Source organism: Desmodus rotundus, chromosome 3, assembly GCF_022682495.2.
Source record: "Desmodus rotundus isolate HL8 chromosome 3, HLdesRot8A.1, whole genome shotgun sequence".
Taxonomy (NCBI): Eukaryota; Metazoa; Chordata; class Mammalia; order Chiroptera; family Phyllostomidae; genus Desmodus; species Desmodus rotundus.
In genome coordinates, this window is record NC_071389.1 from 28,825,654 (window position 1) to 28,853,419 (window position 27,766).

Consider the following 27,766-nt stretch of genomic DNA (forward strand, 5'->3'; position numbering starts at 1 on the left):
AGTGCTGTCTGCAAATGAAAGCACAGATACGTGGGAAAGGTTTTTACGTGCTTCAAGGGAGACGTTTCCAAATTAAGGATTCTGTTTTCGAGGGAAGTCTTTCTTTGCTGTGTTGTGTTCTATTTCTGACGTGTAGGAAAGGAGTTGAACTTGGATCAGGAAAGCTGGGTTTGAATTCTGCCCCTTCTGCTCAAAATTAAAGGACCTTGGATAATTTGTTTTAGATTTCAGAATCCCAGCTTTTCCTTAGAAAAGATGTAGATGATGATACCTGCTTCTAAGGTTTTATGAAAATTAAAACAAAGGGTTCTATAAATTATACGTATACAAACATAAGAATTTGTTTTCATTTATTTTGATTGGATTCATTTAGCTTCTTAAGTATAAAAATTCATGTTCTGAAAAATGTTTGGCCATTTCTCTTTAAGTATTGCCTCTGCCCCACTCTTTCTATTCCTCTTCAGGAACTCTGATACAGTGTTAGACCTTCTCATTGTGGACTCTAGGTCTACTGTATTTCGTATTTCCATCTTTGATTCATTCCACATTAAGTTGGAACTGGACCCCTAAAGGACTCAATGTAGGGATAAACTAGAACTAAGCCTGCACTAAGTGTTTCTGTTCAAAACCTGGTCTTTTAACTGCAAGCTCTGTTGTTTGGGGAGGCAGCGGTCTTTGGAGCTTAGAAACATCGGCTGTGAAGTCAGACATGCATTTTTAAAGCCCAGTTCCACATCTCACTAGCTATGATCTTGAGTGAGTTATTTACCTGCTAAGCCTCAGTTTTAAAGTGGGGAGAATAGTAGTCTCCCAAGGATGAAATTCAGCGTGCCCTGCACCCTTATCAGTGTCTGGAACTGGGAAGGATATAGCCCCAAAATGCTCGCCTCTTGCTCCATGCCCCAGACTTCATTTTTTCACTTATTCATTTAGTAAATATTTCTTGAGCACCATATGCTTTGTAATGGGGATAAAACTGAAAAGTCTAAGCCATATGGACAACGCTTCTAAGTTTGATTGGAAAGGATGTTTTGTAAGATTTTAGTGACTAGAGGAGGAGTACGTGAGAACAGTGAGGGAGAGTAGGAGGTAGTATTTCCAGATAGCGCTAGCAATGAGCAGGTTTTTGTTTTGTTTTGAAATAAGGCAGCTTGGAAGCATAAAGGGAGTACAAAGAGTCCTCAGGTGCAGGGGGTGTAGAAGAAAGAGCAGCTCCATCACACGGGGCAGTGGAGAATATGGTGTTTTCAGGGTGACCAAGGTTTCTGTGAAAGCAGGAGGTAGAAGGAACATTTACTGAAGAAACTGAGGATGTAAAGGAACAAAGCTTCAGAGGACACAGGGGGCAGTTCGAGTGTGGTGCAGCAGGGAGAGAAGTGGGAGATTGGGCCAGGAAGAGGCAGAGCGTGACGTGGGGATGAGAAGACGGACGAGGATGTAACTGAGGGAATGAACAAGGTGTGAGCCTGGTCAGCTGGGGAGTGCTGGCCACGGGCTGCCTAAGAATTAATCTTGTAATCCCTTGGGGTGGGCACTCAGGCTGTGTTTCCTGAACTGATTTAACTAAATGCAGGTTTCATCTGTTTCTCCTGGATGTGGGTAGGTGCTCCGTGCTCCAGGTAGTCTCCCGTCTGATATGACAGTGGGTGTTTTATAGTCGCCATGCGGGCATTTGCAAACATGGGGACATTAATGCTCAATCTAATTTCACTAGAAATTGCACGTGAGATACAAAGATGTGAAAGCTGAAACCAACAACTTTTAATTCCAAAAGGCTTGTGAAAACCAAACCAATTGTGAAAGGGCTATATACATGGGGCAGTCCAAATCATACCCTAAGGCATAGTTTACTGTTTCCAGAACAGCCTGCCACGTGCCCTGGGGCTGCAAGGGCGAAGGGTTTACTGAGCGTGTGTTGTATGCCTCATGCCACACTAGGTGCTTTCTGTGTTACTCATTCCTTGCAACAGCCACTTGGGTACCTCATTCAGTCTCATGGCTGTTGGTGACATTTAGATGTTGGTGACTCCCAAATGTGCAGTTCAAGCCCAGTTCTCTTCCCTGACACTCCAGACTCACTTATCCAATTACCTGCTTTACATGGATGTGTATTAGGCATCTCACACCTAACATGTCCAGAACCAAACTCCTGATTCATACCCTCTGCCTCCCAGAATCTTCCCTACCCCATAAATGGCAATTTCATCCTTCTAGTTGCTTGGGTCAAAAATCTTAATTTCATACATTTGACACCAAACTCATCATCAGCCCTGTTGGCTTTGCCTTAAATATCTCCAGATCCAATCCCTCGTCACTACCTCCACCACGATCCCTCTCTCCAGACAGCCCCCATCTCCTGTCTCAGGATTGCGTCCTAACTGCTCTCCCTCCCTGCTTTCCTGCTGCCTCCCCAGTGTCTGCTTCCACACTGCAACCGAAGCGATCCTGCTAAAGTGCAGGAGAGATCTGCTTACTCCTATGATCAGAAGTCTCCAATGGCTTCCATTTCTCTTAGAGTAAGAACCGGAGTTTTTGCCATGCCCAACCAAGGCCCTACACGATCTAGAGCCCTGTTTTCTTACTACTCTCTCCTTGTTTGTTATTCTATACTGGGCTCCTAGCTGTTTCTCTTATCCTCCAGGCCCATTCCTGCCTCAGACTCTTGGCACTTGCTCTATCCTTTGTTTGGAACTCTCCCAAATACCTACAGAGATTGCTCACTCCCTCACCTTTTCAGACCTTAGCTCAAATGTCATCTTCTTAGCGAAGTCTTCCCTGCCCTCCCACTTAGAATTATAACCTCTTCCCCCATTGGCAATCCCTGTGCCCCTCACTGTGTTGTTTTTCTCCAGAGCCCTCATCACTGTTGCATATCTGTGTTTTACTTGTTGATTGGCTGTCTCCTACTAAAAGAAGGACAGGGGGCTGTCTGTTTTGTTTACTACTATTTCCTAAAACAGTGTTGAGCACTTAGTGATTGCTTAATACATATTTGTTGAATGAATGAATGAGTGAATGAATTGGTAGACGACTTTATAAACTATGTGGTATTTAAATGCATTTTAACAAATGAGAAAGTAACTGTAGAAGTAATTTACCTGTGTTTATGGAACTCTATGTGATCTAGCCAGCATTCAAACCCTCTCTGCCTGGCTCCAAACTTTCTACTCATTGCACTATTCAACACAGCTTTCTATTTTTTTTCCCAATTCACGCTGTCAATTTGATTCTGAGTTTGAACAACTACATTGTAAGCTTCGTTAGGGCTGGAACTGTGAAGGTCCTGCTCACAGATGTATTCCCAGTGCCTAGTATAGTGTTTGTGGTGCATAGTAGAGTTTCAATAAGTGCTTTTCAAGTCAATGAAGGACAGAGGAAGAGGATATAAGAGAGAATAGTGCCATCTTTAATACACAAACCCCAGTCCCCCAAGTATCAGTACTGGAAGATTTGGGGGGAATGGGAGGTGCAGTGACAAGGACTGTCTTTAACCCTGAGCTCACCGTCTCCTGGAGGGCGTCTCACTTCAAGAACTCCCACCTCCATCACATTTACAGAGAACACACATCCTCTTTATGCTTTAAAAGGAGAGGGGAAAAAAACAGCAACAAAGCAAACAAAAAAAAAAACCCCACTTTTTCTCTTAATTCCTCTAAGCAAAGCTAAAAATATTTCAGTAAAGATTAAAAGAGGACAATAGAGGAATAAACCCTGAGAGTTTATTAACCAGTGTCACGCCAATAAATTTAATATTTAAAAAAAATGTGAGAGTATAAGAAACCAAAGAAGTAGTCTGGTTTTCAAAATACAGAGTTCTGTCTGCTGCGTAGGTCGCTCAGGCCAGGGCCCCACCGAGTTCCTAACAGGAGAGCACAGCCGTGCAGGACTTGATCGGGTTCCGTGCTGCATAACGTCCAGCCCGTCTCACAGCCCCCCGTTCAAAGACTTCCTCCTAGACATCGTGATACCTAGGTGGCCAGAACCCCAAAAGCCACATTCTCACGCTGCAGCTCTCCTGGCTCATTGGGTTGAGAAGTAGCCTGGGCATTGAGGGGGCTTTTTAAAGCTCTGCAGGTGAGTCTGATATGCAATTAAATTGAGCACCATTGTTCTAAAAGATTCCATTTCCTGTGTGAGAAACTCTCCACTTTCAGAGGTGACTGATACCAAGAATAAACTAGCTTTTGAGGTAAGGTCCCTGCCTACACACAAGTATGTCTGTATACAGTGTTTCTTTACCCAGGACCTCACCATCAGAAGTCAGGCTCCGGTACCTGAATGTTTATGAGTTCCCCCAGGGGGCTGTAACACGCCCGGGCTGAGAGCCCCAGCAGTACAGCCTTCAAGCCTGCCACTGAGATCACGGCTGAAGACGGCGTGGTAACTGCTGCGGAGTGCAGTAGTCGCTGTGGTCGTGGGATTGCGGGCACACTTTTCCTTCTGAGTTTACATGTCCTGTACCGTCCTTATATTCCTTAACAGTGAAAAATGCATATTTGGATGGGCTTTTTTCCTGTAATTTTTTCATGCTTTCATTATTATCTCTAGGTCTCTAAAACACTATTTTTAAAAATCCATTTAATACTAATTTTTGGTTACCAAAAATTACTAAAGCCTTTTCTTTAGTTTTTTTTCTTTAAATCTGAATCAGTTGAAGAGTTTCCTGTATATTCAGTTGGTCTAAAGTTTCTCTTCCTCATCTACAATTGAAATTCATATCTGTGTAGAGACTGAATATCTGTCTTTTCTATGCTGCCAAAGTTCCAAGAGGTCCGAGGGTGGAACATGGTAAGTCTGGAGGAATGGGCAGACCAAATCTTGCAGCGATGTAGAGGTAACAGTAAGAGACTTGGGCTTCATCTTGAGGGCAGAAAATACCATTGAAGTGTTTGAAGAAGGTGAAAAACAGTTCTTTGACCTGTAGGAAAACGACTTGAGTTGCAAGAAGGGAGGTGGATCGGAGAAGAGCAGGAGTGGAAAGGGACACAATACCTGAGAGGCTGTCACAGAAGCGAAGAGCAGAAATCAGTAGAGAAAATCAATAAAACTAAAAGGTGATTCTTTCAAAATATAAATAAAGTTGGAAAACTTCTAGTTGGGCTAGCCAAGAAAAAGGAGATGACACAAATTACTAATATCAGAAATAAAAAAGGGGTCATCAGTACTGATCCCTTGGATAGTAAAAGAATATTATGAACAACTTAAGGCCTACAAATTTTATAACGTAGAGACCAATTCCTTGGAAGACACAAACTACCAAAACGTACACAGGAAGAAATAGCTAATCCCAATAGGCTTACATCTGTTAAAGAAGTTGATTCCATCACGAACAACCTTCCGACACAGAAAACACCAGGTGCGGAGGTTTCACCCGTGCGTTCTGTCAGACATTCGAGTAGAAGACGATGGCAATTCTCTGCAGTCTCTTCCAGAAAATAGAAAGAGGGAATGCTTCCTAACTTGCTCTGTGAAGCCTGCATTACCTTAAAACCAAACCAGATAGAAAGAATTATAAGAAAGGAGTACCACAGACTAGTATCTCTCCTGCACATAGTGTAAAAATCCGCAACAAAATGCTAGTGTACTGAGTCCAACAGTGTATAGAGTCACACACCACAACCAAGTGGGTTTTGTTCCAGGTGCACACGGCTGGTTCAACATTAGAACATCAGTTACTGCGTTCCAACATCAACAGAATGAGCATTTAATACAGTCCACTTCCAATGGTATTTTAGAAAAAAACTCTCAGCAAACTAGCAAAGAGAGCAACTTCCTCAATTCGATAAGGAACACCTACAAAAAATCTACAGCTTACATCATACGTGATGATGAGAAACTGGTGCTTTTCCCCTAAGACTGGGAAACAGCAAGAATGTCCCCTTTCAGCACTCCTAGTCAACATCGTACTGAAAGCTCTAACTAATTCAGTAAGAAAAGAAAAGGCATAGAGATTGGGAAGGAGGAAATAAAACTGTCTTTGTTCACAGATGACATAGCTGTGTATGTAGGAAATCCCGAGAATTGGCAAAAACTCCTGGAACTAATCGGCAATTGTAGCAAAGTTGCAGGATACAAGGTTAATCTACAAAAGTCAGTTGCTGTCCCATATCCCAGCAGGTGGACAATTGGAATTTGAAGTTGAAAACAATATTATGTACATTAATCCACACAAAGAAGTACTTAGGTATACATCTAACTAAATATACTCACGCATATATGGAAAATTACAAAACTGATGAAAGGATGCAAGAAAAACTAGATAAATGGAGAGATGTTCCATGTTCATGGATTAGAAGACTCAATATTGTTTAAATATCAGTTCTTCCCAACTTGATCTGTACATTCAACATAATCTCAGTTAAAATCCCAGCGAGTTATTTTGTGGATATCAACAAACTTATAGTTTATATAAAAAGGCATAAGACCCAAAATAGCCCATGTAATACTAATGAAGAACAAAGCTGAAGGACTGACGCTACGTGGCTTTAGGCTTACAATAATGCTGCAGTAATTAAGTATTCTGTCCGTAGTGTTGTTAAAAGAACACACAAACGCACCAGTGGAACGGCAGAGAGAGCACAGAAGTAGACATGCAAATACACAGGTGCTTCTCAACTTACGATGGGGTTACGTCTCGATAAATCCATCGTTAGCTGAAAATATTTTAAGTCGAAAATGTATGTGATACACCTAACCTACCAAACGTGGAAGTTTAGCCTAGCCCACCTTTCATACACGTGCTCAGAACACAGTACCCCGACGATGACCTGGCCGTCCGGCAGCCGCTCTGGCTGATGCTGCCCAGCATCGTGAGAGCGCATTGTACTGCATGTGGCTAGCCTGGGAAAAGATCAAAATGCAAACTCTGAAGTGTGGTTTCCACTGAAGTATGTCGCTTTTGCACCATGGTAAAGCCAGAAAATCCTTAGTCGAACCAGCGTAAGTCAGGGGCTATCTGTGGTAAGTGATAGTCGACAAAGGAGCAAAGGCAGTTCGGTGGAAGAGAGGATAGTCTTCCCAACAAATGGTGCTGGAACAATGGACATCCACATGCAGAAACTTAACCTTTCACCTTAGACCTTTTACAAAAATTAACTGGAAATGGAACTTAAATAGACCTGAATGTAAGATACACGGAAGGTAAAGTAAGAGGAAATCTACGTGACCTTGGGTTTTGGCAATGAGTTTTTAGATTCAAAACTAAAATTACAATCATGAAAGAGAAAATCAGTACCTTGACTTTATTAAAATGTAAAATTTTTGTTCTGTTAGAGATACTGGAAAAAATACTTGTAAGACACGTGTAATAAAAAACACATCCAAAATACACCAAGAACTCAAAACTCAACAATAAGAAAACAGCCAAGCCAATTAAAAAGTGGGTTCTGCACCTTAATAGACACCTCACTAAAGAAGATATATAGGTGATAAATAATTTATAAAAGATGCTCGTATCATATGTCATTCGGGAAATTCCAATTAAAACGTGGAATACCACCACATACCTATTAGAATGGCTGAAGTCCAAAACACCGACAGTACCAAATGCTGACAAGGATGTGGAGCAGCGGGAAGTCTCCACTCACGGCTGCTGGAAATGCAGGATGGTTCAGCCGCTTTGGAAGACAGCTTAGCAGCATCTTTAAAGCTAAGTTTAGACTGACCATATGATTTAGCAATTACTCTTCTAACTGTTTACCCAATTGAGCTGAAAAGTTATGTCTATACAAAAACTGTTGCACAAATCCGCACATTGCTCGGTTTGCACAGTAAGAAAGGCCTTTCTGTCTAATTACCTTTAAAAATCTTATTTTCCAACAACTGGAAGTAATCAAGATGTCTTTCATTAGGTGAATGGATGAACAAATTGTGGTTCATCTAGACAATAGAATATTATTCAGCTCTAAAGAGAAGTGAGCTGTCAAGCCATAAAAAGACTGCTGGAACTTTCAATACAGATTGCTAAGTCAAAGAAGCCAGTCTGAAAATGCTACGTAGTATATGCTTTTAGCTATGTGACATTCTAGAAGAGGAAAAACTATGGAGAAAGGAAAGAGATCAGAGGTTGTTCAGAGAGAAGGAGAAAAGGAATGAAGAGGTGAATCACGGATGATATTAGAACAGTATTATATCATAATGGTGTGGTATGTGGGGACCATAAAAGGTGCGTGGTTGCCAGGTGGAAGGAAGAAGGGAAAGTGATGACTAGATGCACTGTTGCACTTGTCAAAATCCACAGTACCTTACAACACAAAGTGAATTTTAATGTAAACTGTAACCTTTGTCACATATGTACCACATTGATGCAGGATGTTGACAATAGGGGAAAACTCTGGGGAGGGTCAAGGAGTATATGGGAACTTTATGCTATCTCAGTGCCCCTATAAATATAAAACTTCTAAATATTAAAGTCTATTAACGATCAATGAAAACAAACAACCAAGGACTTTGAAATTAGAAAGCTCTATATTCAAATATTCTTTCTGCTGCTTACCCTGTGAGTCTGGGTAATGTCATGTGCATATCATACTAAGTTGTTTGACGATTAACAATAATGTACAAAAATAAAATAAAAACAAAAACTCCAGTATTGCTAAATAATGGTAGTTACATTCTCCTACTTACTATTATTTTGCTTCCCAAATCTCTTACAATTTTCCTTCCTCTCCATACCCACTGTCACCCCTCAGTCCAGGCCTCCTCATTTTGCTCTAGGACTAGGGCATGTCATTTCCTCTGCTTAAACATCCTTCAGTGACTCCTCGTTGCCTACAGCAGAAAGTCCAGACTCCTTGTCCAGGCAGCTCGACCATGATCTGGTTTCACACACTTGGGCCCGCCAGAGCTAAAGTGTTTGCGGTTCCCCAAATGTGCCGGGCCCTCTTCGGGCCTTTGCCTGCGTTGTGTCCTCTGCTGAAAATGCCCGTCCACCCTCTTTTCTTGACATCACCTCCGCAAGATGCCCGCCCAGTCTCCCAGGCCACTTTAACTGTCGTCTCCATCCTCTCACACCCTGTGCGTAACTCTGTGGTCGTACTTATCCTTCATTTACTTACCTGTCTTGTTCACCAGAGCACAGCTCCTTGTGGGCAGAAACCAAAACAGAGCACTCAGATACCCACCCTCCTGAAACTTTACCCCAGATATCCCTAATGGCAGAGGAGAATGAGCATATACTACACAGCAACCCGTTGCAGCATAAACAGTTTAAAAATAAAACTTTTTTAATCCTCACCCGAAGATATGTTTATTGATATTAGAGAGAGAGGAAGGGAGAGAGAGAGAAACGTTGATCAGTTGCCCCCCATAAGCGCCTCAACCTGGAATCGAACCTGCACTTAGGTATGTACCTTGACCAGGGTTCAAACCCACAGCCTTTTGGTGAATGGGATGATGCTCCAACCAACTGAGCTGCCCGGCCAGGGTACAGCATAAACATTTTAAAAATTCTTTTTATTTAAAAAAATTGTTTACATTCTATTCCATAATACATTTGTATAATTTTAATACATTCTTCCCCATATCTTCACGCCAATTTGTTGCTCCAGGAAGACGCATTGTGTTTGTGCTGTGGCTTTGATTATCCCTGCCCTCCTTTATAACCCTGCCCTGGGACTCAATTTGAGAAGCTTAGAATTAGTGGATTTAGGGAGAATGTTACCTGAAAATCATGAAAATGACCTGTACTTTGCTCTGAGGGCCAATAGCGAATTGGCCATAAGTTTCCGCCATGATTTTTCACTACAGATCACATGGATTTATCCACTGGGCTCAGATGGGCACTGGCCTGTCAGTTGAAGACAAGTTCCTGAATACGGGATGTTGGCCTCCCTCTCTGTTCCCAGCAGTCTCTTGCCCCCCCCCCCCACGCCACCTATCAGGCAGAAGTTTGGAGGCAGCCAAGTGAATTGGAGAGAATAATCCAAGTAAGAAAAATAAAGGGAAATATTTTTCTCATTTGCAAAACAATGATAATTCAGATGATCTAGAGGTTGTAAAAGCCCAAGTCAAACATTAACGCAGCAGGAGCAGTAAGTGACATTTATGTAACCTTTCAAAGAGTGCTCTGACCTACATTATTGCAGGAAGTCATTTTGTCCTCCATCAGCCCTGTAAAATGTGTATTATCAGAGATATTTAAAGAGTTAAGGAAATTGATTATCTTTTACTTGAAATTACATAATTAATAAGAGGAAGACTCAGTTACTTAAACTCCAATCTTTTTTATCTTTAAACCTATTGCTCTTTGTACCAAAATGAACAAGGGCTTTGGTGAGAACAGAGGATGGGTTTTAGAGTCAGTTTCTCTTGTCAAAAAATGAGAATAATGTTTACTTTAGAATAAGGCTGTTCCAAGGCTATGCAGAGTACTGGCTGAATATTTTTTGTAAGGCCCCTGCTATATAAAAAAGTTGATGGGGCCTGTGAGGTATAATGATTTCTTGATGAGGACTTATAATAATGGGGAAAGAAGAGAGATTTTGTATTAGTTTATTGTCCAATCGGTGCACGCGAAGGTTCTTGTACTATCTAGACACGATCTCGTTCTGTCCAGGTTCAGGAACCATCTATTACTGGGGGGATTTTTTTGCCAAGTACATCATTCCTTGGCTAATTTCACATCTCCCACCACATGAAGATGGTAGCAATACTGTTATTGCTTACACTTCCATGGCTCTCTGGAACCTGAAATCATGTTTTATAGAAGCAATAAATAAACCATGGTGGGGAATTCTGGTCAAGGTGGCGGGGTAGGCAGACATGGTTCACCTCCTACCAATCCACATCTAATTTATAACTAAAATAAAGAACAGCCATCACTGAGAACCATCAGAAATCGAGTTAAATGGAAGTCTGACAACTACGCAATTAAAGAAACCACATCCATCCAGACTGGTAGGAGGGGTGCAGATGCAGAATGGGCCAGTCCCACACCCATGTGTAGATAATAATTTGGGAGGGATATCAGGAGCGAGGAGTCCCAGACCCATACCAGGTCCCCCAGCCCAGAGTTCCAGTGCCAGGAAGATAAGTCCCTACAACTTCTGGCTGCAAAAAACAGCAGGGATTGATTTGGTGGAAGAAACTTCTGGAGCCCCAAGCAGTTCCTCTTAAAGAACCCAGACACGGACTCACCTGCTCATGGACTCACTCCCTCTGAGCTCCAGCAGGGGGGCAGCAGCTTGAAAGGCAACAGTGGCATACAGGGAGGAACTGAAGTGTCTGGCGTCAAGGTGAGCAGAGGCCATTGTTGCTTTTCTGAACCTTTGCCTCATAGAGCCAGCAAGCTGGTGCCATATCTGAGACTCCATCAACCTGGCTAACACTGCTCGCCTCACCCTGGACATCCCCTGAGACTCGCACCCACCCAACTTACAGGTCCACCCAAACTGCTTTCCCATATGAATGGCTGGTGTTGGCTCATGCTTCACAACTTCGCAAATTCTATCAAACAAGTAGTAGCTGGCCTCAGTGAGACCCAGGCCCAGTGCTAGCAGCAGCCAGCCTAGATTCACAACTTGGCTTCCCTGGGAATCTCCAAGCCCAGCACAAGTAGCAGCCATCTCAGATTCCTTTATAGCTCAGGCAGGGCGGCCCTGGGCAGAACACAGGTGGGGGCTGACCTTGCCCTGCACCACCACTGGGGAAACCTCAGAGTCTATGCACCCAGTGGACAGCTACAGACCACCACCTCAGAGCACCACCATCCTGCCCCTGCACAGCTGATCCTCCATGGAGGGTGGCAGTCAGTGGTCACAGCCAGTCCTAGCAGCTGACTGGCCTGGGTATGTCCCTCCCATTGATCTACCAGTAGCAAGCAAGGCTCAGCTACAAGAGGAAGGTGTACTCAGCCCACACAGAAGGTGCACCCCGAGTATCCAGCTTGGGTGATAGGGAGGTTGTGCCACTGTTCCTACAGGACACCTACTACACTAGCCACTACCAAGACACGGAGTCAAAGCAGCTCTACCTAATACATAGAAACAAACACAGGGAGGCTGCCAAAACAAAGAGACAAAGAAACATGGCCCAAATGAAAGAACAAATTAAAACTCCAGTAAAAGAGCTAAATGAAGTGGAGATAAACAATCTATCAGATGCAGAGTTCAAAACACTGGTTATAAGGGTGCTCAAGGAACTTAGTGAGGACCTCAACAGCATAAAAAAGATCCAGTCAGAAATGAAAGATACACTAATTGAAATAAAGAACAATTTACAGGAAAACAACAGAGTGGATGAAATTGAGAATCAAATCAATGATTTGAAACATAAGGAAGCAAAAAACAACTATACAGAATGACAAGAAGAAAAAAGAATCCAAAAAATGAGGATAGTATAAGCAGCCTCTGGGACAACTTTGAGAGACCCTACATTTGCATCATAGGGGTGCTGGAAGGAGAAGAGAGAGCAAGAAATTGGAAATCTATTTGAGAGAATAATGAAGTAAAACTTCCCTAATTTGGTGAAGGAAATAGACATGCAAGTCCAAGAAGCACAGAGAGCCCCAAATAAGATGGATGTAAAGAGGCCCACTCCCAGACACATCATAATTAAAATGCCAAAGGTTAAAGAGAAAATCTTAAAAGTAGCCAGAGAAAAGAAGACAGTTACCTACAAAGGAGTTTCCATAAGACTGTCAGCTGACTTCTCAAAAGAAACTTTTAGGCTAGAAGGAATTGGCAAGAAATACTCAAAATCAAGAAAAGCAGGGACCTCCAGCCAAGATTGCTCTACCCAGCAAAGCTATCATTTAGAATCAAAGGGCAGATAAAGAGCTTCCCAGACCAAAAGAAACCCAAAAACACAAAAAAACCTAAAGTTTATCATCACCAAACCATTATTATATGAAATGTTAAAGGGACTTATTTAAGGAAAAGAAGATCGAAACTATAAACTATGAAACAGCGATAAATACATATCTATCAACAGTTGCATGTAAAAATCAAACTAAGCAAACAAGAAGAACAGAATCATGGATATGAAGAGCTTTTTAATGGCTGCCAGATGGGAGGGGTTGTGAGGGAATAGATAAAGAGGTGAGGGGATTAAGAAGTACAAAAAGTAGTTACGGAATAGTCTTGGGGGTGGAAAATATGGTATAGGAAATGGAGTAGCCAAATAACTTACACGCGTGACCCATGAACATGAACAATGGTGTGGGGATTGCCTGAGGGAGTGGGGGTGCTGAGTGGAGGGAGGCAAAGAGTGAAAAATCAGGACAACTGTAATAGCATAATCAATAAAATATAATTTTAACAAAGAAGCAATATAGATGGTATTGTCTGTTCTTCAGTATCATTTATTTCATATGGGCTACATCATTACTCCTGAAACCACATTAGTCTTAACCTTTCATGCTGCCCATAAATACTGGCTTCCAGTGACCCTCAGAGGTTGTGACTGTGCTTTGTTCGTGATGACCACAGATGTAAGTCTCACCCAGAGTATACAGGGAAAGTGTGACTTGCAATTAGTTCTCTGCTGATGTTAAATGTACCATTTGAACCTACTAAGACTGAATCATGAAAAAACAGAAAATCTGAACTGGTCAATTACTAGTAAGGAGATTGAATCAGTAATCAAAACTCTTCCCAACAAACAGAAGTCCAGGACCAGACAGCTTCACTGGTGAATTCTACCAAACATTTGAAGAAAACTTAATACCAATACTTCTCAAACTTCCACAAAATAGAAGAGGAGGGAACACTTTCAAACTCACTCTAATAGACTAGCAATGCCCTGATACCAAAATCAAAACACTACAAGGAAAGAAAGTTACAGGCCAATATCCCTGATGAACACAAATGCAAAATTCTCAACAAGATTTTAGCAAACTGAATTTAAATACATTAAAAGGATCATACACCATGATCAAGTGACATTCACTCCAGGATGCAAGAATTTTTCAATATCTGCAAGTCAATCTGTGTGATACAAATGAAGGATAAAAATCATATGAGCATTTCAACAGATGGAGAAAAAGCATTTGACAAAATTCAACATCCATTTATAATAAAAACTCTTAACAAAGTGAGTATAGAGGAAATGTACCTCAATATAATAAAGGCCATGTGTGACAAGCCCACAGCTGACATCATACTCAATGGTGAAAACCTAGAAGGTTTTCCTCTAAGATCAGGAATTAGACAAGGATGCCCACTCGAGCCACTTTCATTAATTATAGTACTGGAAGTCCTAGCAAAGTATTTGGGCAAGAAAAAGAAATAAAAGGCATCCAAATCCAAAAAGAAGTAAAACTGTATTTCCATATATGAAAAAAAAACCCTGAAGATTCCACCATAAAACTGTTAGAACTATTAAACAAATTGAGTGAAGTTGCGAGGTACAAAATCAATACACAAAAGTTAGTTGTGAGCCTGCCCTGACTGGTGTGGCTCAGTGGGTTGGGTGCTGGCCTGCGAACCAAAAGGTTGCCAGTTGGGTTCCCAGTCGGGCACACGCCTGGGTTGCAGGCCATGCCCCCAGTTGGGGACATGTGAGAGGCAACCAATCAATGTTTCTCTCACACATCAATGTTTCCCTCTCTCCCTCCCTCCCCCTGTCTCTAAAAAACAAAATCTTTTTAAAAACTTAGTTGTGTTTCTACACACTAATAATGAATAATCCCATTTACAGTTGCATCACAGAGAATAAAATACCTAGGAATAAATTTAACTAAGGAGGCAAAAGACCCATACACTGAAAACTGTAAGATACTGATGAAAGAAATTGAAGAAAGCACAAATAAATGGAAAGATATTTCATGCTAATGGATTGAAAGAAATAACATTGTTAAAATGTCCATATGCCCTCACTGGTGTAGCTCAGCGGGTTGGGCATCATCCCACAAACTGAAAGGTTGTGGGTTCGATTCCCAATGAGGGCACATGCCTGGCTTGTGGGTCAGGTCCCTGGTTGGGGGTGTGTGAGAGGCAACAAGTCCATGTTTCTCTCGCACATCAATATTTCTCTCCCTCTCTTTTTCCCTCCCTCTCTCTCTAAAAATAAAATAACATAAAATATTTTTAAAAATTAAATAAATTTAAATGTCCATACTATTCAAAGCAATCTATAGATTCAATGCAAATCCTTGTCCAAATTCATGGTTTGAAATTTTATCGTTTAAACACAGAACAGCACATCTTTTAACTATGTGTTCTGCATCTCTTTCAGCCCCACATGCCTGGGTCTAAGAACTGCACTGTCTTAGTGGATTATTGTAAAGCTAAATTAGATAATTAGGTCAACTGTCTGGCACATGGTTTATGGTCAATAAATCTTAGTTTCCTTGTTCTTTTCACTACCACCCAGAAAGAAGATGTGTGTGTATGTGTGTTTTCAAAGAAACGAAATTGAATTGGAGCAGGCAGCAGTCACAACAGAGATCCCTGGTACAGAGTCTGCAAGAATTGCCCATATAACTCAGGCCTAAAGCTTTTGCAAGAGCTGAAGTAAATGACAAGACCCGGGATACACAGTTGAACTGCAGTAATGTCAGCTCCAGAATCACTGATCAAACAGTAGAGTAGCCTGGCCTGTTCAAAATATATTGCTGTGCCCAGCACCAAGAGCTGAAAGGCAGGGCCTCCAGAGCTGAGAAATACCACAAATTCCAGATGGCTCAGATCAAGCAGTTCCTCTTCCTTTAAAGTGATGAAAGAAACATGAGAGACAGCTGCCGGGTTTATCGTAGATCACTGTGAGGCAAAAAGTCCATGGAAACCCCAGGCTGCTTTGGAGTTCACAAAGAGCAGAGTCGTGATACTCAGGGCAGGAAGGAGCAGCCACACCCCAATGAGAGTGAGTGAAGAGTCTCTTGATACTGCAGAAAGAGCCAGCCGACCTGTAATAATGGGGTTTGAGGGGAGAGGCGGTTGTCCTTAAGAAGAAAAGTTTCCGTCTTGGAGCTTAAAAGGATCTATGGCAGGATTAAGTAACCTTTCTTACATAAAGCCTACTTCAGAAAAAAAAGTTAAAATAAAAATGCTTAATGACAGAATAGGATTACTAAATCTAACCTAATCTGCTGCTTTCATTTCCTAAGTAATGTCATTGTTCCAGAGCAGCCCCCTAGAAATTGGAGGAAGCACCTTCATTAGGAAGGAGGGGTGGATGGCGCTGAAGCAGCAGTGCTGGGTGGGCTCTGTGCGGGGCTCCTAGTGTGTGTGGCCCTGCGAGGCCTCACCGCAGGGCTATACGGGCTGCCTTTGAGTTGCTGTATCTGCTTGAAAGGAAACTAACTGCTCATTAACTGTTACTTGCCAGGCAGGGTGCTAAGTGTCTCACTTGGTCTTACTTCACTCTCACAATCAGTTCCCTGACAGTTACTCTACATAGTAAACCAGCACACGGAATGAGGGAGGGGCAGTGTAGGGCGAGTCTGAGTTCAGTCCTCTTCGGGAGAGTCAGGAATTAGACGGTTGGTCACAAGTGCCCATCACTGATCTACAGAGTCCTCAGGAATAACTGTTGAAGTCCCTTCTCCATTTTCCCCGGCAGTCACCACCTCTCCCCCACACCTCCTGGCAGTTAACTTTCCAAGTCAAGGTAACCACTTAGTTTCAGTCCAACAAACATTTTGTTGGATACTTATATGAGGTCTGTCCGGGAAAATTCCAGCCGTTGTTTATATAACAAGAACAGTTTGTGTGACATCGATGTAACCCGGCAGCCGAGGAGAGGGGGCTGGAATGCGCATATGTGAACAGTGATGACTTCACTGTGCTAGTCAGTGGGGGTGGTAGATGCCGTTGAGTGAGCGTGTGTACTGTGTGGCCATCACATTCAAAATGACTGAGCAAGTAGGGCAACAAATCTGCATCAAATTTTGCGTTAAGCTTGAACATTCCTCCACGGAAACTATTTAGATGATTCAGAAGGCCGCAGTTGTGGGCGACCGGTGATTGACATCTTCGTCACAACAATAATCCCGCTCACGCATCACGTCTCATGCAGAGTTTTTTGGTGAAACATCAAATCACCCAGGTGACTCAGCCCCCCTATAGCCCAGATTTGGCACCCTGCAACTACTGGCTTTTCCCAAAACTAAAATCACCTTTGAAAGGAAAGAGATTTTAGGCCATCGATGAGATTCAGGAAAACACAACAGAGCAGCTGATGGTGATTGGGAGAACTGCGTGAGGTCCCAAGGTGCCTCCTTTGAAGGGGACTGAGGTGTCATTGTTCTATGTACAATGTCTCTTGTATCTTCTTCAATAAATGTCTGTTTCATGTTACATGGCTGGACACCTTCTGGACAGACCTCGTGTATCCCATGCTGTGCATGGTGCTCTGGACTATGCGCTATGCTCAATTTTTATGGTCTAGGAGAGAAAGATATTTAAATGCATAGTTACTCTTCAGTGTAAGAAGTGTTAGGCCCTAGCTGTATCCTAGTCATCATTGTATGCCTAAACCCAGGCCAGTGTCTGGCGCGTGACAATGTGTGTCACAGTTAACATGCGTTGAGAAAGGAACTAGGGGCCAGGCATTGTACTAAGCACTTTATTCTTGACCTAATCCCCACAACAAGTTCACGAAGTACATACTAGTATAATCCCAGTTTCAAAGATGTGGAAATTAAGGCACTGAGCGACTAAATAACATACCCAAAATCACCCAGCTAGTAAGGGATAGAGTCAGGATACAGTCCAAGCAGAGCGACTCTGTTGCCTCTAAACATTTGTTGAGTGAGTGAAAGAATAAATGAGAGGAAGGAAGGGAAGGAGGTGGGAGAGAGAGTGTGTGTGGGGACAAGTGAGCAAGCTAAAGGTGAGAGTTGGCTCTGGGCAAAATGGGGTCTGCAGGCGGAATGGGTTGGTCCTGCTCTGGAAGGGAAGTAATCGTGAAAAGCGTCGCAAAGGAAGCAGTGCTTAAACTGAATATTGCAAGATGAACAGCTAGTCTCAGGGCAGGGCCAGGCAGGGTAGGCAGAGCTACGGCCAGCCCTTCTTTTGGATTAGATCCTTGCCCTCACCCACAGACATTTCTCCTGTAACGGTCCCATCGCCACTGCATTGTGAGTTTTTCTCTTATTCTAAGAAGCTTGTAAATATGCTAAAATATTTCCTATTCTCAAAAACCATACGTTCCTTGTTTCTTTCCTCCAGCTATCACCCCATTTCTATGTCTCCATTTATAGCAAAACTCCTAAAAATAGTTTATATTCTGTGACTCCAATTCTTCTGTTTTCTCTTAAACCCAATGAAATCAGCATTTTGTCCCCTCACCCCTACCCGTGCAGTGAAACAGCTCTTTTCAAGGTCAGGGGTAACTTCACGATGCCAGATCCAGCTGTCAGTCGTAGGGCCACACCAGGCCTACTGCCGTGTTTGACACAGTTGGTCCCTCTGTCCTTGAGCCACTTCCATCTCTTGGCAACTGAGACATCACACTCTCCTGAAACATTTTCTGCCTCCTGGACTGCTCCTTTCAACCCCTTGTAGTGTTCCTCTCCACCTCCCATTTTAAGGATCAAATGCTGACCCTTCAAATTCATACGTCCGTCAAGGCACTCTACCACTGTAAGTCATTCAGTGACTCTCCACTATGACAGAATCCAAACTTGAGCCAAGTGTTCAAAGCCTCCGTGACCTGGCTGCCTGCCTCTGCCACCTCATCTCTCATGGCACATTTGTGGTGCCAGAGGACAGCCGAGCCCTCCAAATGGGCCTTCTCACCACATCCTCCCACGGTCCCTGGGAATTGAGTGAGAATCAGTTTTCCCATCGCTTGCCCAAGGTCACGTAGCTTGCCAGTGTCCTCAGAATGTTCCTGATTCCAGATCCTGTACTCTTCCCATTTACAACCCGTGGCTTGGCCTGATTCCTTAAACGTGGTGCTTCTGAGTGAAGCAGAGAAATGGAAGTCTGGTTCCTTCGTCTGTCCATCTGGATTTCCTCTTGAGAGTGCAGCGGTTCGCACTCTTCACCCAGGGGCTCGGTAGTCACGTTTGTAGGACAATGGGTGCTCTTACTGGTGGAAATGCTAAATCTCCCAAAATGAAAGGCCAGCTGCAGAGTATGAGAAGAAACAAGGGCGGAATGATTTGATCAGACATCTGTGGGGGCCCCCTGGCATTTGCAGTGTGAGTGCCTTAGAGAAACTAGCTATTCTGGCCCGAGGGAGTTGGCAACTCTCGGTCTCAGTGGTTTTGACCGCTGACTGCCCCAGAGGTCCCAGCCTGCTGTATGACTCAGAGTCCCCAACACTCCCCTTATTCTTCTCTCACAGGGATAGTCAGGAGGCTGAGTCTGAGGCATTTTAATCTGGTAATAACTTGACCGGCCCACTGTCCCCAGAGCTGTTGTGTTTTTGAAGTTACTGTTGCTTTCTGAATGGGAGGGGGTTGATTTAGAGCCGCTCGTCTTTGTGTGTGAGCACCTTGCCCTGCCACGGCAAGGGCCCACCCAGGGCTGGGTTCTGGCTCCCCTGTGCTCAGCTTGCCCGTGCTCCCTCCTCTCCGTTATGGATCACCTGAGTCCATGGCCCCTGGCCGGGCCCATAGCCCTTATTCTTGAAGCACCCAGCCAAACTTTGATGGTGTAAATTAAAGAGGAAAGAGGTGGCCAAAGGTTTGTCTCTTACTGTACATGCATTTCTGTGATGCATTGTCTTAAAGAGGCAACTGTTGTTCATCTTTCCTCTTCTTTGTGAAACTGTCTGGAATTCAGAAAGACCGCAGGAGCCCACCATGCACGGTAGGCAAGCAGACGGTGGGGGGTTGGAAGACAAGGGTATGAGGGACTCATTGCCTCGCTGCTCATCCACGCCCTCCTCGACCCTCTCCTCCGACCCTTCTCCGATGGCATGGACCACTGGTGCGCTGCTCCCGGACTGTTTCCCTCTGTGCCGGCACGCAGTGCGGTCCATGCCGGTGGTGGTGCCGTGATAACAGCTCCTGCACTGGTGTTAGACACAAGTTCAATCCCATATCTGCCACTTACTAGCTGTGTGACTTTGGATAAGTCTCTTCATCTTTCTGAACTTGTATGGAAATTAGTAATTAATAGCGCCTACTCACATGGCTGTTGAGAGGAGTAATTGAAAAAGTCTGTAATTTTTTAATCCCTGTGCCTAATCCAGAAGCTTCCAGTAAATTTAATAATTGAACTGAAGTTTATATTTTGCTTCTGAAATACAGTTGTTTACATAAGAAAATATAGTTATGTAAATTACCTTGTTAAGCCTTTGACTTTATTTTGCCTACCAAATAGAGTCCCGATTCTGGCTTGTCACTCAGCATTTGCTTTTGCATTTCAGGCTTTAAATTTCATTGATAGGGAAGGCTAAAAACAAAACCACGAAGATTTCTAGAAGAACTGGCACATGCATACAGATGCATTTGTCTAATTTACTGTCTGAGCAGTCAGTCACTCCTGTGCAAGGTTCTGGGCTAGGCCCTTGGGCACACAGGCGTGGATCACACATGACAGGCCGAGGCATCGTCGTTTCTGGCTCTCTAGTACAGGCGCCGGCACCCCTCAATGCAGGCCCCCAACGCCACCACTGCCACCTTATATGACCCCACCCAACCCCTGAGGAAGGCAGCCTGAGGGGAAACTTGCCCCAGAGCCCCAGGACACTAGAGCAGCTGGGCGTCAGAGTGACTCGAGTTTTGGCCGTGGGCCCAAGGGTGGAGGCGTGGGAGGTTGGGACTGGGAACTGGCGACCGGCCAGGACTTCCCAGGTGCCCCAGCATGCAGGGCTTCCAGCCCCAGCAGTCACTGAATGTGACCTGTTCTTCGTCTCGGTTGTCTCTAGACTGCGCCGGCCCCACATTGAACACATAAAGACGTCGAAGCCCAAAGATGTGAGGTTGACTACAGTCACACAGCAGCAAAACCGGGGCTAGACACACAAGTCTTCTGAAAAGTATCCAGCCATCTCTAACTTGTGGGTTCCTAAGATTGTCTCAGTTCCCGCGCGAGTATAGTGAGACTGACTGTCAGGGTCATTTTGTTCCTCCCATTCCTGGGCGAGGTACTGGGGACGCAGGGTTAAATCTTGACTCTGAGCTCAGGAAATCACAGTACAAAGAGGGAGACACTACCAACAATCACAGCACAGTACAGCAAGTGCTGAGGGGGTAAGCATGTAATGTGGGCGGCAAGGGGCAGACTGTAGGAACGCAGAGGGGGCGCTTAGCCCAGTCTGGAGGTCAGGGAATTACTCCCAGTGAAGCTGACATCTGAGCTTAGTTTTGAAAACCCAGTAGGCAAAGCCAAGTGGAGAAAGAGAAGGAGGCACATTCTAGGCAGAGAGAATAGAAGAGCACAAGAGCGTTCTCCGCCAAACGTCCAACGATTTCAGTAATAGCCCTGACATGCATATGATCAGTGGTCCTCACTGGCTGGAGAGAATCGAGGCAGGTGAAGCTGGATGTGTAGGAACGTAGGAGTGTTGAGAGGGCAGAGCTGCTGAGTTTATCAAAGCCCAAGCAGCTGTCTCATTAGATCTCCAGGCTCCTCTCTCCCAGTCTGAGAGCCTGGATGGAGTTCCTGATGCTCTTGGTATCAATGTCACTGCAAATAATCTATTCGAATGCAGTGAGTTCCTTTTACCAAATTCGATTGACGGGCCTTGTTTATTTACCTACCTATTCCTCCAGGGTTTTTGATTTGGAGAGCGGGGGCGTGGTTACCCCCATGAAGCCTTGGTAAGAGGGACTTAAGTACTGGTTGTGGGGAACAAAGCTTTATGTCAGGTTTAAATACCTACAGCTCTTCCTAAATCAATAACCCACTGACTGCTGAGTGCCTGGCAAGCTGTGACTTTCCTTCTCTTCCCATAGGCCTGCAGAGTTAGCCACCAAGTACGCAAACTTTTCAGAGGGAGCTTGCAAGCCCGGCTACGCTTCTGCCCTGATGACTGCCATCTTCCCCCGGTGAGTGCTCCTCTTTCTTCCCACGGCCTGCACAGCCTGCCTGGCCCGTGACGCAGGAGCCAGAAAGCCTGCCCTCATGGCAAGTGGTGTGCTCCAGAGAAAACAAATTCCGTTTTAACTTTCTTTTTGTGTCCTCAAGTCTCTGGGTACCTGAAAAGGACTTTGCTTCTAGTTGGTTCCCACCCCAATTTCACTCTATGGCCTTGCTATGCCTTAACCCCCAGTTCGCCTACCAGCACAGCTTGTTTCTGTGGAGGAGAGGGAGGAGGTAGAATGTGTGTGGTTGCCCTGTGGAAGCCAGGTATCCAGAGGCAGCCAGACAAGGCTATCCAGCACAGAAGCTCCTAGTCGTAGTATCAGTGGCCAAACTTTTTTGGAAGCTAGGAGAGACCAAAGAGGAGTTTCTGAGGCTGGCTGTTCTGCATCTTCTCTTTTTGTCCGTTTTGCTTTCTGGATTCCTGATTTCCTTGTTATTAGGGTTGCTGAGAAAAGCTGTGTCAAACCCTGGCAGTTCCTTTTACCAAATTCTGCTGAGGGGACCTCAGTTACTTTTCTGCCTTTTCCTTTCGGGTGTTCTTTTCCTGAAGCCTCAGTGTGGAGAAGGGCCTGACGTGCTGAGAGGGTCTTGCCTGCAGCCTGGAGTGCGGTAAGACGGTCCAGGATCATTTTGTCCCTTAAGAAAGCTGTGAGAGTGTCTGACCTGGAGGGACTTGAGGGTGGGCTGCTCGGGACCCTCTGGGAGTTGGGACACAGCACTTGGATCACCGGGGCAGCCCTAGGGGTGGGCTCAGATCCTGGGGAAGGACTTGCACCCCGCCCTCAGAAGGCTGAGGTTGGGGCACAGTGTGCTTGCACAGCGATGCGGAGAAACACTTGCCCAAACGTAATTCAGGATGTTTGGGTTTTGTGCTCCTTTTCTTTTTCTAACTGAGCGATGCAAGCTCAGCCTCTTGTGTAAAACGGGGTCTCTGCTGCCTGAACATCTCGTGTTCAGATAGAGCTCTCTTTGTCCAGGGTTTGCCTCTTAATTGATTCCAAATACTTGGCTTCCCCCAGCTATTCACTGAGCACCTCTTAAGTGTCTAGCTCCGTGTTCCCCATCCTCACGTGTGTCTTCTCAGGCCTGCACGACTCAGTCCCCTGGGCCAGACACCTGTGAGTTTTCCTCGACTCACGTGTAGTTTCTTTGACTTTTTCTAACTAAGAGTAATACAAGCATGTGATTTTTTTAAAGACTCAAACAACACAGAGGGTGTATTCTCCCACTCTAGACCCCTTCCCCAGCGACAGTCAACATTATCACAAATGGGAACATACTGTCTCTTGCTTTTTGCTAACAGTATATGTTCAGAGATGATCCCATTACCAACATTTATGGATCCATCTTATTTTTTAAATGATTTCACAATATATAATTGTATGGATGTATCATACTTTTTTCGTTTTAAAAAGTAAGGTTTATTGAAGATTAATTTACACACAGTAAAAGGTCCTTTTTAATGTAGTTGTTTGAATTTCGATAAATGCATACCTTTGTGTAACTGCGACAATCAACCCAACATTTCTCTCTTCACCCCCAGAAGTTTCCTTGCGCTCCTTTGCCCTGAGTCCACAGCCTCTGACCAATATTGATCAGTTTTCTGTCCCATAATATTTCCAGAACGGCATGTAATTGGGGTCCTACAGTGTGTGGCCTTTTGAGTCTGCTTCTTTCGTTGGTTAAAATGCGAGATCCACCCTTGTGTTGTGTGTGTCGATTGTTCCTCTTTGTTGCCGAAGAATATTCCCTTGTATGGGTATAACAGTCTGTTACCTACTCAGCAGTCAGAGGACATTTGGGTTGACTCCAGTTTTTAGCTATTAAAATAGAGTCACTATAAACATTTGCATATGGAATGGATGCTCTACTTTTTGTTATTATTATTATTATTATTATTACTTTTATTATTCTTTTCATATATTGCTGAATTCAACTTACTAATGTTTTGTTAAGGATTTTTGTTCCCCTCTTCATAAAAGATATTGGTCTATAATTTTCTTTTCTCATAGTATCTTTATTTCTAGTATCAGAGTAAAGCTGACCTCATAAAAATAAGGAGAAAACTATTCTTTTATCTGCAGTTTTTTGAAAGTTTTATGTAGAATTGATAATATTTTTCCTTAAATGTTTGATGGAATTCACCACCAAAGACATCTAGGCCTACAGTTTTCTTTGCGGAAAAGGTTTTTTATTAAGAATTAAATTTCTTTAATAGATCTGGGGCTTTCTTATCTCAATTCAGGTTTTCCTGTTTCTTCTTTGGTAGTTTGTGTCTTTCAAGGAATTTGTGCATTTCATCTAAGTTGTTGAATTTATTGGCATGAAACTCTTCATAATATTCTTTCCTTATTCCTTTAATGCCTGGGATCTCTAGAGAGATCTTCCCTTTCATACCTGATGAAATTTGTATTTTTTTCTCTTTTTTCCCTAAACTGTATGGTTAGGAGTATATCATTTTTATTGATCTCAAAGAACTAGTTTTTGGATTCATTGAATTTTCCCTTTTATTATTTTTTCACTATGTTGTTGATTTCAACTCTTTAGTATTTCCTACCTTCCATTTATTTAGGGTTTAATTTGTTCTTTTTTGTCTTATTGTTTCTCAAGGTAGAAGGTTAGACCATTGATTTGATTTTTTCCTAGTATAAACATTTAATGCTATAAATTTTCCTCTAGGTTCTTATGAACTTTCTTGCTTAATTTCCAAATATTTGAGGATGTTCCAGATATCCTTCATTTTTTTAAGATTTTATTTATTTATTTTTAGGAAGAGGAGAAGGGAGGGAGAAAGAGAGGGAAAGAAATATCAATGTGTGGTTGCCTCTCATGTGCCCCCTACTGGGGACCTGGCCTGCAACCCAGGCATGTACCTTGACTGTGATACGAACAGGTGACCTTTTGGTTTGCCAGCTGGTACTCAATCCACTGAGCCACACCAGCCAGGGCCAGATATCTTTATGTTATAGATTTCTAGTTTATTTTTGTTGTGATCAAAGAACATACTTTATATGATTTTAATACTTTTAAATTGATAGAGATCTGAATTATGGGATAAAATAAGGTCTGTCTTTTTTTTTAAGATTTTTAAATTTATTTTTAGAGAGGGGAAGGGAGGGAGAAAGAGAGGGAGAGAAACATCAATGTGTGGTTGCCTCCTGCACGCACCCCACTGGGGACCCTCCTGCAACCCAGGCATATGCCCTGACTGGGACTTGAACTTGCGACCCTTTTATTCTCAAGCCAGCACTCAATCCACTGAGCAACACCAGCCAGGGCAAAATATGGTCTAGCTTGGCGAACATTCTGTGCATTTGATAAAAATGTTTCTGCTGTTATTGGGTATTCTATAAATGGCAGTTAGATTAGATTAGTTGATAGTGTTTGTAAATCTCCTCTCCCATATCCTTACTGATTCTCTGTCAGTTGCTGACAGAGGGATGTGTAAGCCTCCATTTGTCAGCTTTGCTTCATGTATTGTGAAGCTCTGCCATTTAGTGCATATACATTTAGGGTTATTGTACCCCTTGCAGAATAGATTCCCTCATTATTCGGGTATGTTTCTTTTTCCCTGGTAACAATCCTTGTGCTGAAATCTTTCGTGTTTGATATTAATATAACCATTCCAGCCTTTTAAAAATTAACTTCATCATGTTATATGTTTTTTTTTTATCCTTCTACATTTTTTTTTTGGTGGGAAAGGAGTATGTTTGTGTTTACTCTTGAGCTCAGAGAAGTTGGGTCTCGGAGTGGTTGGCAGCAGGTCATCCTTTTACTTTGGACCTGTCTGTGCCTTTGCAATTCAAGTGGGTTTCCTGTAGACAGTGTGTAACTGAGTCCTGCTTGTTTGTCCAATCTGACAATGTCAGGCTTTTGTTGGAGTGCTTACACCATTTACATTTAGTGGAATCCGCACCTTACTGTTAGTTTTCTGCTTTCCCCCCTTTCTTTCCTGGCTCCGTTTGGATTAATTGGATGTGTTTTGTGTTTTCAGTTTACCTCCACTCTTGGTTTCAGAGCGGCACCTTTTTTGTTTTATGTTTTTCATGATTGCTCTAGAGTTCACAACGTACGTCTTTAATTTGTAATCTATTTTTAAATATTTTGGGACTTCACTTAGAGCTTAAGAACCATACAAAATATATTTCATTCCCCCTCCCATCATTTGTGCTATTTTTGTCATGTATTTTGTATCTTTCTCTATATAATAAACTCACACAACATTGCTCTTACTTATTTTTGTTTTAAACAGTTAATTATTTTAAAATGATTTTAAAACGAGGGGAAAAGACAACCTGTGGAATGGGAGAAGACATTTTCAAATCATATATCTGATGTGGGGTTAGTGTGCAGAATATATAAAGAACTCCAACGAAATAACAACAGGAAGAATGGGCGAAGGACTTGAGTAGATATTTCACCAAAAAAAGATGTATAAATGGCTAACAAGCACATGAAAAGATGCTCAACATCATGAGTCATTAGGGAAATGCAAGTCAAAACCACAGTGAGATACCACGTCACTCCCATTAGGATGACTGCTATTTTGAAAAAGCAGAAAATAATATGTGTTGATGAGGATGTGGAAATACTGGAACCCTCATGCACTGTTGGTGGAAAGGTTAAACAGTACAGCCACTATGGAAAACAGTAATTCGAAATTTTCAATTTCAAAACCTTGAAAATAGACTTATTACATGATCCAGCAATTCCATGTCTGGGTGTAGACCCTAAAGAAATGAAAGCAGGGTCTCCAAGAGGTATCCGCATACCCATGTTCGTAGCAACATCATTCACGACAGCCAGAACCAGCCAAGGGTCCATCACCAGATGAAAGGATAAACAAAATGTGGTCTCTATATACAACAGAATATTACTTACTTCCTTAAAAAGAAAGGAAATTCTGACATATGATACAACGTGGGTGAAACTTGAGGATATTATGCTAAGTACAATAAACCAGTCATAGAAAGACAAATATTGTTTGATTCCACTTACATGAGGTACTAGAGTACTCAAATTCATAGAGGTAGAAAGTAGAATGGTGGTTGTGGGGGGGGCTAGGGGCAGGGGGAGTGGGGAGCTGCCATCTAATGGATTCAGATTCCAGTGTGGTGAGATGGGAACAGTTCTGGATATAAGTTGCTTAATGATGCAAATGTACTTAACACTACTGAATTATACACCTAAAATATTTAAGATGACAAATACTTCATGTTGTGTGTGTTACCACAATTGGACATTTAAAATTTTTTAAATTAGGGATAAAAGTCTTTTATAGCTACCCACACACTTATTTTAACTGTTGATCATTCTTCCTTTGTGAAGAGACAGATTTCCAGATGGCGTCCTTCTTCTTCCATCTGAAGAACTCATTTTAACTTTTCTTACGAGGCAAATCTGATGGCACTGAAGTCTTTAAGGTTCGGGTTGTCTGATAATGTCTTCATCCTACCTTCAGTTTTTAAAGGTTTTTTTTTTTTTTGGCTGACAATTTCACAAGCACATGTACAGTACTTTAAAGATATACAGTCACATGTCACTTAACGACTCACTCTGAGAAATGAGTCGTTAGCAATTTTGTCATCATGTGAACATCATAGAGCGCACTTACACAAACCCAGACGGTAGAGCCCTCTACACGCCGAGACTGTGTGGTACAGCCTGTTGCTCCCGGGCTACACACCTGTACAGCATGTACTGCCCAGAAGAACACGAGATCCAACTAAGTGCGAGAGGAGATGACACAGTCCAGAGATGGCGGCACACTTGAGATGGATAGAGGGCCGCTGCTGGCTTAACGTGGCGGACTGGTTTATAGAAAACTTTTTTTATGTGAGTAC

At 43.0% G+C, this 27,766-nt stretch overlaps 1 protein-coding gene across 13 annotated transcripts in view; it reads left to right on the forward strand.

The window, feature by feature from the left end:
• ST3GAL3 (ST3 beta-galactoside alpha-2,3-sialyltransferase 3) overlaps nucleotides 1-27,766 on the forward strand; it is a 166,906-nt gene that overhangs the window by 78,762 nt on the left and 60,378 nt on the right. For 9 of the 13 annotated variants that reach the window (XM_053920287.2, XM_053920289.2, XM_053920282.2 and 6 more), the window contains one exon: nucleotides 21,794-21,886. The exons of 2 other annotated variants lie outside the window; for them this stretch is intronic. In XM_053920287.2, coding sequence (XP_053776262.1) covers nucleotides 21,867-21,886 — 20 coding nt within the window. In that variant the 5' untranslated portion in view covers nucleotides 21,794-21,866. Of the gene's footprint in view, nucleotides 1-9,827; nucleotides 9,927-21,793; nucleotides 21,887-27,766 lie in introns of those variants that run through there. 2 more of the 13 variants (XM_071220893.1, XM_053920292.2) reach the window with 2 other exon arrangements.